The sequence below is a fragment of the Malaclemys terrapin genome, chromosome 11 (genome assembly GCF_027887155.1).
Source record: "Malaclemys terrapin pileata isolate rMalTer1 chromosome 11, rMalTer1.hap1, whole genome shotgun sequence".
In the NCBI taxonomy this organism is placed as follows: Eukaryota; Metazoa; Chordata; order Testudines; family Emydidae; genus Malaclemys; species Malaclemys terrapin.
The window spans coordinates 29107315-29124257 of NC_071515.1; the positions used below are offsets into that span (position 1 = coordinate 29107315).

General features: G+C 40.2%; 1 protein-coding gene across 3 annotated transcripts in view; it reads left to right on the forward strand.

Moving 5' to 3' along the window:
- Window positions 1–16943, forward strand: part of HIBCH (3-hydroxyisobutyryl-CoA hydrolase) — a 98438-nt gene that overhangs the window by 11010 nt on the left and 70485 nt on the right. For all 3 annotated transcript variants that reach the window (XR_008446700.1, XM_054044569.1, XM_054044568.1), the window contains 3 exons: window positions 40–124; window positions 2209–2289; window positions 4579–4631. Coding sequence is in view for 2 of the 3 variants with exons in the window: in XM_054044569.1 (XP_053900544.1) it covers window positions 40–124; window positions 2209–2289; window positions 4579–4631 (219 nt within the window). In the remaining variant the exon portion in view is untranslated. The remainder of the gene's footprint in view (window positions 1–39; window positions 125–2208; window positions 2290–4578; window positions 4632–16943) is intronic.

The following is a 16943-nucleotide window of genomic DNA, read 5'->3' on the forward strand; positions in this document are numbered from 1 at the left end:
TATATTGGGGAATAATATTTCTTTTGTCCTTCCTCTTAGACGTGGGAGAAAGACCCTGAAACCTTTCTAATAATTATAAAGGGAACTGGAGGAAAGGCTTTCTGTGCAGGTGGTGATATCAGAGGTAAGGACTCGAGAATGTGCTGAATTCACACTGATCACTATTTTACAGTTGTGACATACAACTTTCAGTGATTAATTACTTCAATATTCATATCCCTCATTCTAAGTGTAGGGTATACGTGAATTAGTGAGATTGAGGTAAATAGATACTGTTGTGCAAGAAACATCAAGATTTTAATAAGCAACAGAGGGTCCTGTGGCACCTTTGAGACTAACAGAAGTACTGGGAGCATAAGCTTTCTTGGGAGCATAAGCTTTCTTGGGTAAGAAAGCTTATGCTCCCAGTACTTCTGTTAGTCTCAAAGGTGCCACAGGACCCTCTGTTGCTTTTTACAGATTCAGACTAACACGGCTACCCCTCTGATACAAGATTTTAATGCATCTTACATTACATGAGCTGCTTTTCAGTTTATGTAGATAATACAGAGAAAGCAAAACTGTATTTGCCTTGGGACAGCAAAATTTTGTTACAATGGTTGAAAAATAACTTTATGAGTAGCTGGCTAAAACTTAAAACTAGGCATGACTGAAGTGAATGTGGTAGGAAGAGGGAAGCACTTTGAAGAACTTGCTTCCTCAGAAATATCCCTTGCTACTGAGGGCATCTGTCCTTGCAGTCTGGTGGTCCTGTTAGACAACCCACTGATACTGAAGACCCAAATAATCATGGCAGGAAAAAAACAAAACAAAACCCCAAACACTGCTTATATTTGACTTGCTATAAAGATTGTACCCTATTAGACAAATCTGACCACAGCGATCCATGCATTTGTGAGCTCCCGACTGGATTACTTTAGCTCAGGAGTTGGCAAACTTCATGGCCTGAGGGCCACATCGGGGAATAGAAATTATATGGCAGGCCATGAATGCTCACAAAATTGGGGTTGGGATGCAGGAGGGGGTGCGAGCTCTGGGATGGGGCTGGGAATGAGGCGTTTGGGGTGTGGGAGGGTGCTTTGGGCTGGGACCGAGGGGTTGGAGAGTGGGAGGGAGAAAATCAGGGCTGGGGCAGGGGTGCAGGTTCCAGCTGCAGGTGTGGTCTCTGGGGATGAGAGGTTTGGGATGCAGGAAGGTGCTCTGGGCTGGGATCGAGCGGTTTGGATAGTGGGAGGGGGATCAGAGCTTGGGAAGGGGGTTAGGGTGTGGAGAAAGGCCCAGGGGGGCACAGGCTCCGAGCGGTGCTTACCTTAAGCGGCTTCCGGAAGCAGCGGCATGTTTCTTCTCCGGCTCCTATGCAGAGACATGGCCAGGCGGCTCTGCACACTGCCCCATCTGCAGGCGCAGGCACTGCCCCTGCAGCTCCCATTGGAGTGCGTAGGAGCCGGAGCGGAGCCATGCTACAGCTTCTGGGAGCCACCTGGTGCGGCCCCTGACCCAGGGCCCCGGCCGGAGCGGAGCGGAGCCGCCTGGTGCGGCTCGCGGGTCAGCTTAAAACAACTCCGGCCCACGGGCCATAGTTTGCCCACCCCTGCTTTAACTCATTTAGGAGCAAACCATGTACCCTGAAAATGCTCCAGAGGCTGAAAATGCAACAGCCTGTCTGCTCATTGTAAACTAGTGTCCTCAGCACTGGGTCCTCATTTTCCAGTATTCAAAATCTTTAGTAGGAATGTTTTTAGCGATCTAGGAAATTGGCTTTCCCTCTCTGATCATAACCTCCCCTTGATCATTATTCCAGTGAATGAAAACTATGAAGCTGTCAGCCAGTAGAAAAGGCTAATGAATGCTGGAGGCATAACTTTTATAAGAGCTGGATGTAGATTATCGGATCTGTTCCCACAAGAAATTAGTGGGGAAAAATGTGCATCATAATGAAAATAACTCAAGGAAGATGATACTGATTGTATTTAAGTAATTAAAATCAATTTTTAAGTCTACTGGTAATTGCCACACTTCTGTTTGTTGCACTGGAATGCTGCAGAAAACAGGGGCCCCTCCTACAGAATTTAAGTCCATCTTGCAGAGTACACAATACCTTGCTTATTGTGAATATTTACTATTACAAGGTCTTTTGTTGTACTGGTTAAATTTTACCAAACTTTTAATGCAATAATTTTTAGTTTTAATTTTGTCTTATTTTACTAGCTATCACAGATGCAGGAAAAGTTGGAGATAGGCTAGCACAAGATTTCTTCAGAGAAGAATACATCCTGAACAATGCTGTTGGTATGTGTGTACAAAGCAATTTCCAAATCTAAACTACTTCTAGCATATTTGTGGTTTGATTTTTCACAATGGTGGCTCTAAAGCATAAATTCAACACTTAATTTTATAGAACTGGTAACAGAGGTAAAGATGAAATTGGAAGATATTAATTTCTCTGACTAAATGCCAGTTTTGGTAACCCATCTCTAATTTGGAAGTGGGGAATCCCCTTATAGTTTTAGGGTGGGGGTAAGTATCGTATTCATTTTCCATTTTAAACAGCTTCTCCATTTCATCTTTGGATTGTCAGTACCTATATTTCAGTGATGGGGAAAGTGATTCATAGGTTTGCAGTTGAAGTGTTCTAGATAATAGTGAAGTATTATTTGTTTAGTTTAGAGAAGCCACAAAGATGTGACAAGATACATTATTAGACAGTAAATACAGCAGTACCCATTTGATGTAAGAATGAAATGGGAAGGCAATGCTCCTTTACTCATTGCATAACATTTTGTAGCAGAGTTCCACTGATTATTACTGTGGCAAAGGGTTTAGTAGGATTCAGAAAAAGATTGGACCTTTATGTGAATAATCTATTTCCAGTCAGAATATAAACTGTACATGGGTTATTAACACCTCATTCTTCAGAGCACAAGTCAACCACTAGCTGTTTGGAGTCAGGAAGCAGCTTTTCCTGCAGACATGTTTAATTGAATATTCTGGGCTTTATGCCTTCCTTGGCAGCATCTGGTACTAGTGACAGTCAGAGAGACAAGATACTGACTAGAGGGACCATTGTTTTGATGTTGTATGGCAACTCAGGTGTAGCTAAAGGATGTTTTCAGATTAAAAATTCATATTTCTGAAAAGTTAGTGTGTTATTTTACAACACACTTAGATTATTAAAACTGAGGCCTGGCCTACATTAAAAAAATAGGTTGACTCACTATGGCGCTCATGGTTGTGAGAAGTCCACACCTCTGAGGGGTGTTGTTAAGCTGACCTAATCCTGCATATAGACCATGCTGCGGGAGGTGGATTACCTACATGCCAATGGGAGAACTTCTGTTGGCATAGGTAGTATCTACGCTGATGTGCTACAGCGGCACCTCTGTAGCCTTTTAAGTGTAGACAAGCCCTGAGAATTTAGCATCTTATTTGTGTTGTTTTTGCATCTAACTTCTGTGTTCTCACCTTTGACTATGAAAGATAAACAAGTTAGTTTTACTTTCTTGTTCTCATGCTCTTGCAGAATGCTACAATGTTTGTACAGTAAAGAACACAGAGGCCTTTAAGTAAACCTTTTCTATTGGCTTTAAAGCACATACAAGTGTTTCTATTAATCATGGCTTTATTAAAGCATATATAAAGCAAAGGTATATTTTTGCTAAATTTGATCTGATAGCATTTCCATGAGTGAGATTTTCAGAATGTCAGTTTGTACGTGAGATTTTGTATTGAAAGCACCTCTAGTGCTTATCTAAAGTTGTCAGCAAATAATGCGTCTTATTTATGCAGTCAAAGTGGAGATGTAGTACAAAAATCACCTTATCAGCCCAGGCAGTAATATTGCATGTTCATCTAGGGTGATGGGGTTAAAGTGCACTTCCTTTGTTATAATTGATAAATACTATTTCACACTACTCAGCGTGGGGATCTTGTAGTGAAAGACCCTCTTATAAGTACATATACGTAAAGAGACAGTTAAAATTGATGTGGGAACTATACCTACATTTTCTTGCATTTTGTTATTTGCTATAAACTGCTAAATCCCAACCCATGCCGTTATTAGATTTAATTAAAAATACTGACTAAAAAACATAGCTTCATTTAAAAAAAAAAAAAAAAAAAAAAAAAAAACTGTCCTCGAAGGAACCTGGGACCTTGGTTTTGCTCCTCCTAAGTTACTCTGGATGTTTAGGTATTCACACACTTACCGTCTTAAAAATAATGTAAGTTTGTTTACTGGTTGCTTTTTAAATGCATTCTTAAGGATGGTAGAAGTGTCTCTAGAATTCACCCCCGAGAGAATTAACTGACAAATCATATTGAAGTTTATTCATATAATTTATGAACTACTTCAAGTACCTGTACTGTTGGGTAGTGACATCAAATAACTTTATTCATTATGAATTTAACATTTTATCCTTTTATCTCTTTATTGTATAAAGAGATTTGTTAAAAACTACAGACAGTTAAGAGAAATATTTGTTGTATCTGTGTGTCACAGGTATTTTCTTCTAGGGTGGGGTTAAGCGTACATTCCTACAAAAATATATTACTTATGCCTAATTGTTACATTTCTGTTAGGTACCTGCCAGAAGCCGTACGTGGCACTTATTGATGGGATTACAATGGGAGGCGTAAGTAAAATATTTTTCTAAGTGAGACAGTTGAGATGGCTTGTCTCCATTAAATGTAATATTTGATTAAAAACATTGAGTGAAGCAAAATTGACAGTTTCAAGTAGTGTGTACAGTAACTCCTCGCTTAACATTGTAGTTAAGTTCCTGAAAAATGTTACTTTAAGCTAAGTGATGTTAAGCAAATCCAATTTCCCCATATGAATGAATGTAAATGGGGGGGTTGGGTTACACACACACACACACACACACCCCACCTATAACTTTTAAACAAACAATTTAATACTGTACACAGTAATGATGATTGTGAAGCTTGGTTGAGGTGGTGGAGTCAGAGGGTGGGATTTTCCCAGGGAATGCCTTGCTGCTAAATGATGAACGAACACCCGGCTGATCCCTCAAGGGTTAACATATTGTTGTTAATGTAGCCTCACACTCTACAAGGAAGCACGAATGGAGGGAGGAGACATAATAGACTCATGGCAGTGGTTGTAAACATTCCCTGCGGAAACTGAATGTGATGATGAACCCACGCTACCCCATTGGCGTGCACCACTCCCTCCACTTTCCAAAGTGCCAGGTGGGAGGGGGGTGCATGTGAGAGAGAGACAGAGACACACACTATGTCACTCACACACACACACACACACACACTGCCCCTTTAAGTACGCTGACACCACTCTAAGTACATTGCCTTTTTAATTAGATCAGCAAGTTGAGACAACAGCTGTTGCCAGCAAGCTCCCTCCATCCTGAGCCTTGTCCTGTCCCCCCTGTGAGTGCAGGAGAGGTGGGACACCCTGACATCAGCACCCTTCTTTCACCCCCCCCGCACAGCAAGTAGGAGGCTCCCGAGAGCAGCTCACAGCAGTGGGGAGAGGGACACCTGAACTGCCCGGCAATTGATACCTGCTGGGCGGCTGCTACATAGGGAACCCTGGTTCCAAGCCCCCCCACCAGCTAGCTCCAATGGGCTGCTCTTCCTGAAAGCAGGCGGCTGCCAAACAATGTTATAAGAGAGCATTGCACAACTTTAAACGACCATGTTCTCTAATTGATCCGTGACGTAACAAGGAAACAACGTTAACCGGGACAACGTTAAGTGAGGAGTTACTGTATAACAGTCATTTAACATAAGTCATTTTCAGATATTATTGGGTGATATTTGGCCCACATCATTTAGAAAGTAGTTAATTTTTAAGTGTAACGTCTCTTTCACATAACCCATTAATATACTGAAGAAGTAATGCAGCTTTTGGTTGCTTTTTCTTCCTCTCTCTCAAGCGACCATTGCAGAAAATGGTAAACAAACTGCTGTGACTCCATATATAATGACCATTAACTCTGGAACGTTGGTTTTCATCTGTAAAATACTAACCATACCTATGGCACACTAATGACAACTCCAAGAATCTAGTTCTTGATACATTGCAGCCCCAAAATGAATTTAAGAGATGGTTTTACTGTTTTGTTAAAACTAAGCAATAAGTTGTATGTTCTAAAAGTTATAAGGTTAAGACTAGTTGACATTTATTCTCTGATTGGAATTACATGCACATATTAATGAGCTACTCTTTCACATGGAACAGGAGGGAAAAAATACTACTAACTAGGCAAACTGGGCTAAAGGGAAATTGTATGCATCAGTGACTCATCATGACTGTGTGCCAAACATTCACTGCAAAGGTGTGTTTGTTTGATCCTCTTTATAGAATTCACATTTGATAGGTGCAACCAGAGGGAAGGAGATATCATATATAAGAGCTTTCTGCCACAGCAGAGCAGACTGCTATTTTTAATGATTCTGTTACTGTTAAAGATAAACCTGCGCTTTTCTCTGAGGATTTGGTAGTAGCTTTGAAGGCAACTTATTAAGGAGGCTGGAATTTTGGTACCTGAAAGAGTGGGGACATTAGCATGCAGAATCTGCAGAAATCTCTTCCAGCTCTGGTCAGTTTGCCTTTGACACTATCTAGTTAACTTACTTTCTCAAAGTCTGAAATAGAAATACTAGTTATAACTGACTAACTAGCGTTGGCAGCACACGTAAGAAACAAAATGGGACTAAATTAGACCATATTATACACACACAATACCATGAACAGAGTACTCTAAGAAAGATATTGTTGTCATTTCTCTTTAATTTGGCTTTTTAGATTTCACTGATACATTCAAATCCTAGCAGAGCACATCACATAATAGAAAATAAAGTCTGTATATTTGTGGTATGAGATCTGGAAATTGTTAGACCTGAGTCTTTGAGGGATTTGTTTGGCAGTGGAGTGTGTCTGTATGGGCTGAGTTTTCATTTTTAGGTAAGACTATCTGTGTGATCACAGGAAGATCTTAGTTTTCAACTCACTGATAAAGCATCTTAAAACGGTCCTTGGAGATAGCATTGCCTTAAACAATTTTACTGGTGTTTGAGTGAACAGCAACAGTGACAGTGACAGAAGCAGTACCAACAGTAAAAGTGGTGTCTGATTATAGCAAGCTGTGGAAATAAGCCGTGGGATGGCAGTAACTGACTGAATTGACTACCAATTTCTTAGGTTTGCATATATATAAAAATCTGCTAGCAGGTGAGAGAGAATAGCATTTGTTGCTTGGCAAATATAGGGCTAATAGAGTCCCTGGATGAAAGCAAGTGTTTTGTTTGTTTGTTCCTTTCTTGACTAGTTTTATCTAGCTCATTCTTTTCATCCCTGCTAATATACACGGCTTACTATACCAGTGTATACCGTATGTAGGCAGTTTTTCCAGAGTTAAGTTATTAAACTAAGAAAAGGGAAACTTTCCACTTACAAACCCTCACATCTAACTAAACACAAATACATGGTATTTCGTTGAGGGAGATAAGCTCATGTTGTGGTTATACAGTTGTCCTGACCTCTTTTCACCCCTCTCATTTACTGTTTCCGTTACCAGTCTTGCTCTCCCTGCCCTCCAGGCTCCTTTCCATCCTTCCCACCCCACCTGTAATGGGGCACACTCACGATTAGGACACACCCTGCTGTCAGGTCACTTCTAAATTTATTCCCCATCCAGGGAGAAAGTACAAACAGAAAACCCAAAGTCTAGTGGTTTTTATACCAGGCCTTTGGCCCCCATTTGGGACTTATCTGTCTTTGACTCTAAAGTTTGAGGCTTGTAGCCTCCCACTGTGCTGGGGACAGGTAGGGGAAAACTAGCCACATCCTCTCCTTTGGGTTCCAGCCCAGGTGCCCTGTGTTGGATAACTAACAACCACACCTTGTAATCCCTTGCTGCTTCCCTACGATGCTCTTACCTTTTCCCTGTTTGTCAGCATCCCTCACAGGAACATGGACTCCACTATTCCCATTCTGGAGTTTTCTCCTTGTGTGGCTTCTTCCCAGTCAGCTACTGAGGTGCTTTTTCAAGGTCCTTCTTAGTCTTCTTGGGTTATACTGCAAGTAGTCTCTCTTTCCTTAAGGCAGGAGTCCCCATAACCAGCCCTCATCTTGGAGCTGGGATTATGGTTCAGGCAGGCAGTAACTCCTTCCTTAAAACAGGATTCTTCACAGCTCTCCTCATGAGAGCTGGGGTTGTGATTTAGGCCAACTAGGGCTTTAGCTAGCTTCTCCTTCAGCTGGCTCCTTTTCCCCCCAATTAGTCCTCCAACATGGAGAGCTCAGCAAGCCAGACATCTCCTGTTAGTGTCTCCTCTGCTGTGAAGTAGGAGGCAGCATATATGCTGGTCTTCCTTCCTGAAGTTCATCCCAATTGGCTGGGCAAGAGGCTCCTAGTCCCAGGTCCTTAAAGAAACAGTAACAGGTTTTCCCCACTCAAGCACTACATTTTCTTGAGGCTACTTCCTCTCTACCAGTATTTCCTATTTCTTTTGGTCTTTGTATAAATCAGATCTCCCAAACTCTTAAGGGGCCATGCTATGGTGTGCTGACCCCTAACCGCTACTACCTCTAAAGGGACAGATTAACCCTCTCACCCTTTAGATATCTTGTGTACCTTTCTACTTTTTCCTATTCCCCGTTTCCCCATCCACCCTCATCCTATCCCTTATTTTTATATTTTAAATACAAAATGTGGCAATTAACATGACATTTGCCAAACATTAGGCCAAATTCAGCAAAACTGATACAGGGAAGTTTAAAGTACTTTAAAAAAAAATGTGCTAAAAACAGACGTTTACCCCTTTGCAGAGCAGTTTACATTCTTGCATTTTTTCTTGTCCTGCAAAATGATAAATCTTTCAGATAAGCTGATGTGTCTAACAATGTGGTTGGTGCTTTCTGGTATTACCAATATAAACAACGAAAAGACTCATGGCATCAAACCCCTCTCCTTATAACAGAGCCTGGAGCAATGCAAAGCAGTAAAGTTCTCAAGATTTATGTTCAGATCACCATATTGCCTGTTTTGTTTTACTGTCAGCTGTTCTCCAACACACCTACTATTGTTTAATATTCAGATAGTGGGGAGCTTAAAGTCCCGAATCTGGATTAGGGCCCCTCTTTGTGCTCAGTTTTGACAAGCTGGTGATCTCATTAGACTAGACAGAATAAAGTGGGTTGAAGATGATTGGTCAGCCCTTGCCTTGATCACCTTGCTTGTATGTTACACCCCTTCCCCACCTTCCTCCTACATCTTTTGTCTTGGCTGTTTGGATTGTAAAATCTTCAGTGAGTTCAGGTGAATTACTGGTAACATATGGTAAATATTTCTTTCTACTGAAGTATAGTAATATATAGAATTAATTTTTTCATATAGGTTAAGGTGGAAACACTGAAGGAAGTCTAGTTTTGGTGCATTCTAGTTCATTCCGAATTATCCTGCCTATATCTTACGTTAGGGAGGAACTTTGCAAAGAATAAGAAATTAAGTTATTTCCTCAATCATGCAAACTTTCCCTTCAGCTAATCAAACCTTCCACCTTGCATTATCAATCTACTCATGCTCTTGTTTAAAGTGGTGCAGCGGAAGCGTGCTGGGCCCATCACCCAGAGGTCACTGGATTGAAACCATCCTTTGCTAGTTTGGGTTTTAGGAGGGAGGGATAGCTCAGTGGTTTGAGCATTGGCCTGCCAAACCCAGTGTTGTGAGCGCAATTCTTGAGAGGGCCACTTAAAGATCTGGGGCAAAATCAGTACTTGATCCTGCTAGTGACAGCAGGGGGCTGGACTCAATGACCTTTCAGGGTTCCTTCCAGTTCTATGAGATTGGTATATCTCCATTTATTATTATAATTATAAATGGAGTGGATGGAAAAAATGTCAGTATTTATCAAACAAGTGTTACATTTGAGAATTTCATATTAAAATATTGAAAATACCTGTAAAAATGGTAACATTCAAATAGTATTTTGTTTGGCTAAAAATAATAGAGCAAAAAATAAAAACTTGATGCAGTTTAAAAATGTGAATGTCTTCTCTTCCTCCTCTCCTCCAGGAAAAATGTAGCCTATCCAGTTAATATAGTATAGGCTGATGTCACTTTTCACTGTCAGTATACAATAGTATATTAAAAGAAAAAAATAGGACCAAATCTTGCAGACACTTAGACAAGTGTTAGGGTTCCCCCAAGACCTCTTCCACTTGGGTCTCCAAGAACTCAGTTAGATTCCAGTCTCATCACACAGGTTCCTTTATTTGGCATATAGTAAGGCTATGCTGAGTTGATCAAACTCAGGCATAGGGGGTGGGTATAGGGTGTACAACACATCCAGAGTTACACAGTAAACCTCTTACTTTATATACTTTTACATATTACACTACATTTACTATACATTGCATCATATATTTTGGGATTGGCTTGGTCACTTTGTAGGAACCAATCCCTTACAGTCCATGTACAACTTACCCTTTACCTCATCTTACATTCCAGGCCTATCCTATCCATTGTTATCTTGTTCATTGTAAATGATTCTCTGGGTGTTCTTCCTTATTTTAGTTAGTACAGACATTCTGTTTCCAGCTTGCGGATTCATTTAGCACCTTAATTCTGTCTCCCAAGACATGAGGCCTCATCCAGGTCCAGTTACTCATGTCAAACAAACCAGCCTCCATTCCACTACTTTTGATTTTTTTAATATATTAGTGTTTGTTTTATTTGTATTATATTTTGGGTTTTTTTGTGTGGTTTCCTTTTTAACTTTATTATCCAGCAATACATTTCCAAGACCGCAATGGTTGTAATTATTTGAATTGCCATTAATATTAGGCTTAAAATACAAACCAGGAGGTGCAAGCTCACTTTCTTTGCTATAGCCCACGGGGATGTAATTTTACATTATAAGCTTGCTTTGCCTTTAAAGCAATTTTTTTTTTTTGTAATTTTAATTTTGCTTTTACTACATTATAAAAAAACTGGTACACTCTATCTATCTCGCTAGCTAACATGGGAAATTTAGGTGTGAAAGCGAACATAGGCCAATTAAAATAATATTCCCTGGGTCCTTACCAGAAGTGGTGCTTTTTAGCCAACACACAATTCTTGTTATTACCAGCAGAAGCAGTTTTTACTTTACCAGTGTTCCAGCATCTCAGCTGTACAGTGCAATTTGGAGTCTGTTCCCCCAGAGTGAACCCACATGCTGGCTACTCTGCCTGGAGGACATTACACATGCATATGTAAGTGTCTCCCAGAACAAACAGGAGTACAAGTCTGGGGCTTTCCAGACCTTGCATTGTCTTGTAACAGTATTTGAGAAGGGAAAACAAATTTGTTCCACACTGTATGGGTTGCAGTGGTTTTACATTTAACTTCATTCTGCACCATGTGGTATCCCTCTTTTGTACCAAATTTTTAACTTATCTATGGTGATAAAAAAGAGCAAGCATTTTGGCTCCATATTACTTACCACTGGTTTTACTTTGTATAATATACTAAACCTGTCTCCCAAAAATGAAGCCTCACCCATGTCCAATTACTCATGTCAAGCCTGACCTACAGAAAGTAGTCCCATTGATTTAGTGAGATTACTTGTATGGGGAGATTACTTGTGCAAAAGTTAGTTCAGTATAGCAGGGGTTCTCCACCTTTTTCTTTCTGAGGCTCCCACAACATGCTATTAAAAACTCTATGGCCCAGCTGCGCCACAACAACTGTTTTCTGCATATAAAAGCCAGGGCCAGCGTTAGGGGGTAGCAAGCAGGGCAATTGTCTGGGGCCCACACCACAAAGGGCACCATAAAGCTAAGTTGTTCAGGCTTTGGCTTTAGCGCCGGGTTGCAGTTCTGTGCAGCGGGGCTTCGTCTTTCTGCTACAGGCTCTAGCGAGTCTAACGCTGGCCATGCTTGGCGGAGCCCCTGAAACCTGCTTGTGGCCCCCCTGGGGGCCACAGACCCCTGGTGAGAACCACTGCAGTACAGTATATTACATCTGCTGTTTGGTATGTGTCAGAGTTTGCCTTTCCTTTACTCTTCACATTGAGTGGCTGGGGTGCCATGACATGTTCAGTGAAACTTTTAAAAGGTGGTTGAAAACTTGTAGGGATGTTTACAATATTAAACATTGCCTAGAATCAGCGCTGCATACTTTAAGGTGTAGTCATTTGGGGTGAATGGGATTTTTTTTACTGACAGGATCTAGTATATTATATTCCAGCATGTATAATGTGCACAGGGAACCTGTCAGATGCTGCAGGGAAGCAGAGCTCCAGGATTAATACAAGATCTTAAAATAGCCCTACAGACCAAGACCAATCTGGCTATTAGCTAATTAGCAGTCCCATTTATTCATTTTAAAAATTGTATCTTTTAGTTCTTGCCACAAAGATACACAAACTTTCTTGAATTCAAAGTAAGCATTGGAGCTCCTGCTCACTTTGAAAGCTTACCTGAGCAGTAATGAATAAGGAATTTTGCAGATTTTTACAAGTTTAATGAATGCTTTGATTTTGCTTAAGATAAGTTATTGCATTTGTAAATGGCCTGTACAATTGCTGTAACTTTTGAAATGTTTGTACTCTCTCACAGTGCTTAACAAAAAACAGAATTAAGATGAAGCCTACGATACAATAATTTGTTTAACTAGTTACTTAATTCTTACCAAAACATTTATCATAGTTTGCTGCTAATTCCAAGAAGCTAATGTTTAAGTGTTTCAAGTCTCTAAAGTACATCATGGAACATTAGATGATTGAATCTTCTTTTCCCTGCTTTATTGAGTCAGTCCTGCAGATGTTTTTTTGATGTTTTTAAAACCATCTGTCTTTGGAGTTGCTGTTTGCAACATTTGCCAGACCAAAAACAGATCAGGGAAGAGGCAAACATCTGTCAAGATAAAATATGGTTAGATAGAAAAGGGAATGAAAACAGACCACGTTAATAATACATTTCCACTTAAGTGTAGCAGCATGAGACCACAGCTTGAACCTTTTACCCACATTACTACTGATTGCTTAACTCTAATTTTATTTATTAGTGTTAAGGTATACAGGATGTTATGGACAGGTTTAAATAAGAAGTTTTTGGTATGTTAGCCTAATGTGTCTTTTTGCATCGATACTGAGTAAACAGTTGTAATCAGGCTACCTTTCTTAAATTTCATATAGCTAGAATGTCCAAAAAAAGTAGCAATGTGCATTTATATCTTGACTTTAATAAGGCTTTTGATACCGTCTCGCATGACCTTCTCATAAACAAATTAGGGAAATACAACCTAGATGGAGCTACTATAAGGTGGGTACATAACTTGTTGGAAAATCGTTCTCAGTGGTTCACAGTCATGCTAGAAGGGCATAACGAGTGGGGTCCCACAGGGATCAGTTCTGTTTGATATCTTCATCAATGATTTAGATAATGGCATAGAGAATACACTTATAAAGTTTGCGGACAATACCAAGCTGGGAGGGGTTGCAACTGTTTTGGAGGATAGGATTAAAATTCAAAATGATCTGGAGAAATGGTCTGAAGTAAATAGGATGAAATTCAATAAGGACAAATGCAAAGTACTCCACTTAGGAAGGAGCAATCAGTTGCACACATACAAAATGGGAAAGGATTGCCTAGGAAGGAACACTGCGGAAAGGGATCTGGGGGTCATAGTGGATCACAAGCTAAATATGAGTCAACAGGGTAATGCTGTTGCAAAAAAAGCAAACATCACTCTGGGATGTATTAGCAGGAGTATTGTAAGCAAGACACGAGAAGTAATTCTTCTGCTCTACTCTGTGCTGATTAGGCCTCAACTGGAGCATTGTGTCCAGTTCTGGGCACCACATTTCAGGAAATTTGTGGCCAAATTGGAGAAGGTCCAGAGAAGAGCAAAAAAAAAAAAAAAAAAAAGATTAAAGGTCTAGAAAACATGATCTATGAGGGAAGATTGAAAAAAAATGAGTTTGTTTAGTCTAGAGAAGAGAAGATGTGGAGAGGGGACATAACCTTTTATGTACTTGAAAACTGTTACAAGGAGGAGGGAGAAAAATTGTTCTTCTTAACCTCTGAGGAGAGGACAAGAAGCAATGGGCTTAAATTGCAGCAAGGGCGGTTTAGGTTGGACATCAGGAAAAACTTCCTGTCAAGAGTGATTAAGCACTGGAATAAATTGCCTAGGGAGGTTGTGGAATCTCCATTATTGGGGATTTTTAAGAGCAGGTTGGACACACCTGTCAGGTATGGTCTAGATAATACTTAATCCTGCCTTGAGTGCAGGGGTCTCGAGGTCCCTTCCAGTTCTATGATTCTATATCACATCTTTGCCAGGAAAATACCATTTTAAATTCAATACCTGGAAAATGTCTGATTCGCAGTCTTAGATAGCAGGGAACTCCCCCTGTGAGTCCTCTAATGCTGCTTATTAAGAAACAAAAATATCTTGTAAAACCCTTGAGTCTAGCATCCTCAATAGCGGCTACTGAAATTAATCTCAAATACTCTAAAGCTGTTCTGTAGGTTTCTCTAGATTTTTTGCTTATTTAGATGCTAACCACTGTCCTTGTGCTTAACATCAGCTTAAACTTGAATTAAGTTAGATATTGATAACTATTCAACCTGTATAGCCATGAAGCATTGCTAAACACGACATATTATATGGGGTAACGTTCTGTGTGTAGAGCATTTGTAATGATGCTCAGTGATTCCTGTCTTAACAAACCACTGAAGAGACTTAAGAAAAACTATTGCTTAGCAGTGGCGGTCTTCTAGTAAAAAAGGAACAGAATTGTGCTCAGTGGATGTGTCAATAGTTGCCTTATAGGGCAGAGAAAAAAGTGGCCTTGTAAATAAGGGAAGGTTCCTGTGCCTATTTTACTTCACTAGCGTATTCTCAGTCATCATTTACTGTTTGAAGAAATGCAATTCAGATGTACATTTTTGCCTTGCATAATTAAGCGTGGTAATTTATTTTTTTAAACAGTGTTAGGTGATAAACGTTGTAGGTTCTGTTATAACTTTGTTTAAACAGCAACCAAATATGAAGTAGGTGCTTTTCAGAGATAACATGGTTCCTGACTGAAGAGTTTACAATGTAATTTTATGTGAAAATAGCAACATTGTAACAAATGTCCACAATTGAGGCATAGCAGAAAGTTGAGGGAAGAGAGGGAGCTTTGCCAATATTCTACACTCCCCACAGTTAGAGCTCTGTGGGAAAATTGTGCTATAGCCTTGATGCTGCAACTTTGCCACGCTCAAATTGCCAGTGATTTAAACACTAGTTCTCACAGTGAGCTAGAGCAAGATAGGGACAAGGGAGCTCTGGGTTTACAGGGTTCTTCACCCTGATTACCTCAGCATAGTCATGAACAAGCTCCAAAAATTTACTTTCCAGAAATAACTTAGTTTTCCTTCTTTAAAGAGCACCTTTTCTTCCCCAGACTAATACCCAGATAAGCAATATATGGAATAAGGCTGACATTCTATCACACACACAACTCAACTTTCTTAATTTGATTCACTTGCTTTTAAAACATACTTGTCAGTCATGTTAACGGTGTCAGTTTTGGCATGCTCCGGTAGGAGAGTATGGGATTAATCCTGCAGTTGTCTTATGCACGGAATTTAAACTGAATTCAAAAGCAGTTTTGAGTGCAAATTATTAGTTTGATCAGGCAGAGAGGGGTTGGAAGAGTTGTAAGAAAAGCCATAGTTTCAGTTCAAAAATTCTTTTTGGGAGTACAAAAACCTCTTTAGAGCCAAGTAACTGAAAATCCTGGTTTAGATTCTGGAAAGTAACTTGTAATTTTGGGTGCTTCAGTTTTAGGCTGTCCGACTTGACACACCTTTGAAAGGGGGCTCATTTTCAGAAAGCATGTGCTCAGCATTTGTGAAAATTAGGTTTCAAATTGGGCAAAGTCATTAGCCCCTTCTGAAATTTTAGGCCTACTGATTTTATTATGGAAGGTGTGTGTCGTTTGCAAAAATTCATTTTTAGTGCAATGGAAACTTCAGTAGGGTTTAGGCAATTTTTCAAACTCTAAATTTTTCCCCTTTTAAACAGTCATGTAAATCTATTGAGGAAAAGATTAGTATGCAGGTATTTTCTAGTGTCCACATAAACCAAAACAGATAAATGTGACTTAGTAAACAAATGTTGCCTCCACTTTTAAAATATGAAGCCTTTTAGAAAAATATTTTTGCCATGTAACTGTTTTACCACACTTGCAAACTGTGTTTTAGAGAGAAGTTGCACAGTATGCCGAGCTATAAACTGAATTATATGGCATAATTAGTTTACAGTATAAAGTATCATGTAATTAGAAAGGGCCATACATTGTCATTGACCTGTGTTTGAAACGTCTATTGATGTCAAGGGAAGTTTTGTGTACAGATAAATGGCAGAATATGGCCCAGCATTGTTGGTTGTTCTTTTGCTAGAGAAAAAATATCATGGGTAAACTGTTTTTATGTAGTTCATCTTAAATAATGATATTTAAGTCTTGTATCTAGTCAGTAAATAACATCTTTCATCTTAGCTATGGGCCTGTGTACTCTGCGGCAAACTGGACCTAGACATTATGGCCATCTCTCTGGATTCTGTAGCTGTTTGGTGCAATAGACTAGAAATTCCGCATGTTCAATTTACAATTTAAAAAAAAAGCTTTTAATAAATTCAGTACAGAAATGGATACAATTATCAAAGTAACCCAGGGCCGGTGCAACCCATTAGGTGACCTAGGTGGTTGCTTAAGGCACTAGCATTTCGGGGGTGGCATTTCGGGTCCTTCGGTGGCAATCGCAGCAGCCGGATCTTCGGCCGCCCCAGTCGTCGTTGGCATTTAGGTGGAGGGAGCTGGGGCAGGGGGGTGCGGGGAGGGCCGCCTGCAGCAAGTAAGGGGGAGGGGGGCACGGCAGCTGCCCTGCTCTGCTTCTCTCCCTCCCAGGCTTGCGGTGC